At 35.9% G+C, this 2526-nt stretch overlaps 1 protein-coding gene across 1 annotated transcript; it reads left to right on the plus strand.

Annotated features, from left to right (window-relative positions):
* Window positions 1-1525: 1525 nt before the first annotated feature.
* On the plus strand, window positions 1526-2221 carry LOC127094179 (uncharacterized). Its single transcript, XM_051033038.1, has one exon. It carries the CDS (start codon window positions 1526-1528, stop codon window positions 2219-2221), a length of 696 nt encoding a protein of 231 aa, XP_050888995.1.
* The last annotated feature ends 305 nt before the right edge of the window (window positions 2222-2526 follow it).

The following is a 2526-nucleotide window of genomic DNA, read 5'->3' on the forward strand; positions in this document are numbered from 1 at the left end:
AAGTATCTTATGTTGACTTCCTAGTCATGTACTGTTTGTATGTTTGTTGAATTTGTTTGTCCATTCATGTATTTACCCTAAACCCAACCATACCCCCTTTTCAAACTAAAACACCCATTCAAACCTTGACTTACTTTTAGTCAATGGATCTTTCAATTACACTTGAAAATTATTTAGTACACATGAAGCATTTCAAACACAAACCTTGACTTGCTTTTAGTCAATTAATCTTTCAATTACACTTCACAATGCTTTAGTACACATGAATCATCTCAACTCAAACTTTGACTTAACTTTAGTCAAGTAACACTTTCCAATTTTTTTTTACCCCTTTTATTACCCCATTCAAAAATGCAAACAAATTTTAAATAAACATAGATAAATTTAAAAGGTTTCTGTAGAGTACTACAAATGCTTAGGGTGCTAATACCTTCCCTTTTGCATAACCAACCCCCGTACCTTCAATCTCTACTTTCTTTGCTTCTAGTTTTGTTATTTGCTATGCATGTTTACATTTGGGTTTATTTTGAATCTTTTCCTATTCCCTTGGAAAAATAAAAGTTTGGTGGTGATATCAATGTTTTGTGAGTCAAGTTAATCTGATAGCTTGGTCTCCAATTCACACCCCGATTGAAATGGAGACTTCATTGGGGATGGGTCCCTAAGAGGGTTATACCTATCTTGTTTTTATCTATGTTTTATTATTTGTTTGTTTATATTTTCTTGGGTGATCTTCATGTTAAGATAAGTCCTAACCCAGACTTGAGTGCATATTAAGATATGAAGGTGGTATTGTCAAGTTGGCTTGGGTGGAGTAATCCCGAACAAGCTGACTTGAGAATCCCCCAATCAGTGGAGGCCTCTTTAGGGATGGTATTTATTGAACGAGAAATCGTGAAGACATTTGCTATCTTTGACCTGGGATCCCGAGAAACTGATGACTTTAGTATCCCTTTACCCTACTAATCCTTCTTAGGACGTAGTGTGGTGACTATGAAGGTGTAAACCTGAATTAGTTGATACACGACACTACACTCAGATGAGTTTCTCTTAAGAATATTATTGGTTGACAAGTAGTTATCCAAACCAATAATATCCGAAAGATGGGATTATGATTCTGGGAACTTTCTTAGAACCTTGGTTCCTGTCTTGATGATAAACCCTTAACACTTACCTTGTTGGGATGGTTAGACCCATGACCTCATGCTCTTGAAGTCAAACATATGAACCCCATATATCTAACATCTTACATATGTTTGTTGATCTTGATATGTTTGTGCATTCATACATTCATTCATTCATTCATTAACATTATCTTAATTAAAGTCTTCAAGGAACTTAGAGGCATTTATTGCAAATATCATAAGTATTTTTCACTATGGATTTTGGAAGAAGAAGAACTCAAAGGTAAACTTTCAAAAGTCTAAAATCGGAGGATTCAAGAGAGCTATGATATTTGGTGGTTAATCCTGAAGACTTCAAAGGCATATATGGGAGACTTCTACCTCTTTTGAAGACCAACGTGATGGAGGTGATTCTTGCTACATTGGTTCAATTCTATGATCCATTGTACCAATGCTTTTCCTTTCCAGATTATCAGCTTACGCCTACCTTGGAGGAGTTTTCTCACTTTATTGGCCTACCCATTCCTGATCAAGTCCCCTTTTCCGGTTTAGAAGAAATTTCGAAGCATCAAGACATTGCAAAAGCTACTCATTTAAAGATGTCTGAGATCAAAGCTAATTTGACTACAAAAGGAGGAATTATTGGCTTACATGCTAAATTATTGATAGAGGAAGCTCATTATTTTGCTAGCATGAAGAGTATTGATGCTTTTGAGGCTATTCTTTCCTTGACCATCTATGGATTGTTCCTCTTCCTTAATGTTGAAGACTTTATTGACATTAATGTTATCAAAATATTCTTAATTGGAAATCCAGTTCCTACCTTGCTTGCAATTGTTTACCGTATAGTCCATCTCATGAATTTTCATAAGGGAAGAATGATCATATGTTGTGCAACTCTGCTCTACAAGTGGTTTATTTCACACTTGCCTCGATCTATTGCCTTTTGGGACCTTAAAGATGGTTTTCTATGGTCACAAAAGATGATGTCTCTCACTCATTCTGACATTGATTGGTTTGGTCATGCTTATGAGGGGGTGGCAATTATTAATAGTTGTGGTGAGTTTCCTAATGCACCTCTTCTTGGTACGAAATGAGCCATTAACTACAACCCGATTTTGGCTCGTCATCAATTTGGATACCCAATGAAGGACAAGCTCAACACCATATTCTTAGAGAGTTTATTTTTTAAGGAAGGATAAGACAACAAAGTGTTTAGAGAAAAGATTGTGCATGCCTGGCTCCACATCCATAAGAAAAGAAGAGAAGTTCTAGGAAAGCTAGATTGCGTATCTTTAGAGCCTTATCTCCAATGGGTGCAAGCTAGGGCCGTAAGTTTGAAAATGCCTTATCTTCGAAAAGAGTCTTTGTCTTTAACTGTTAAAAACCCTTCTCTCATTTT

The sequence above is a fragment of the Lathyrus oleraceus genome, chromosome 6 (assembly GCF_024323335.1).
Source record: "Lathyrus oleraceus cultivar Zhongwan6 chromosome 6, CAAS_Psat_ZW6_1.0, whole genome shotgun sequence".
Taxonomy (NCBI): Eukaryota; Viridiplantae; Streptophyta; class Magnoliopsida; order Fabales; family Fabaceae; genus Lathyrus; species Lathyrus oleraceus.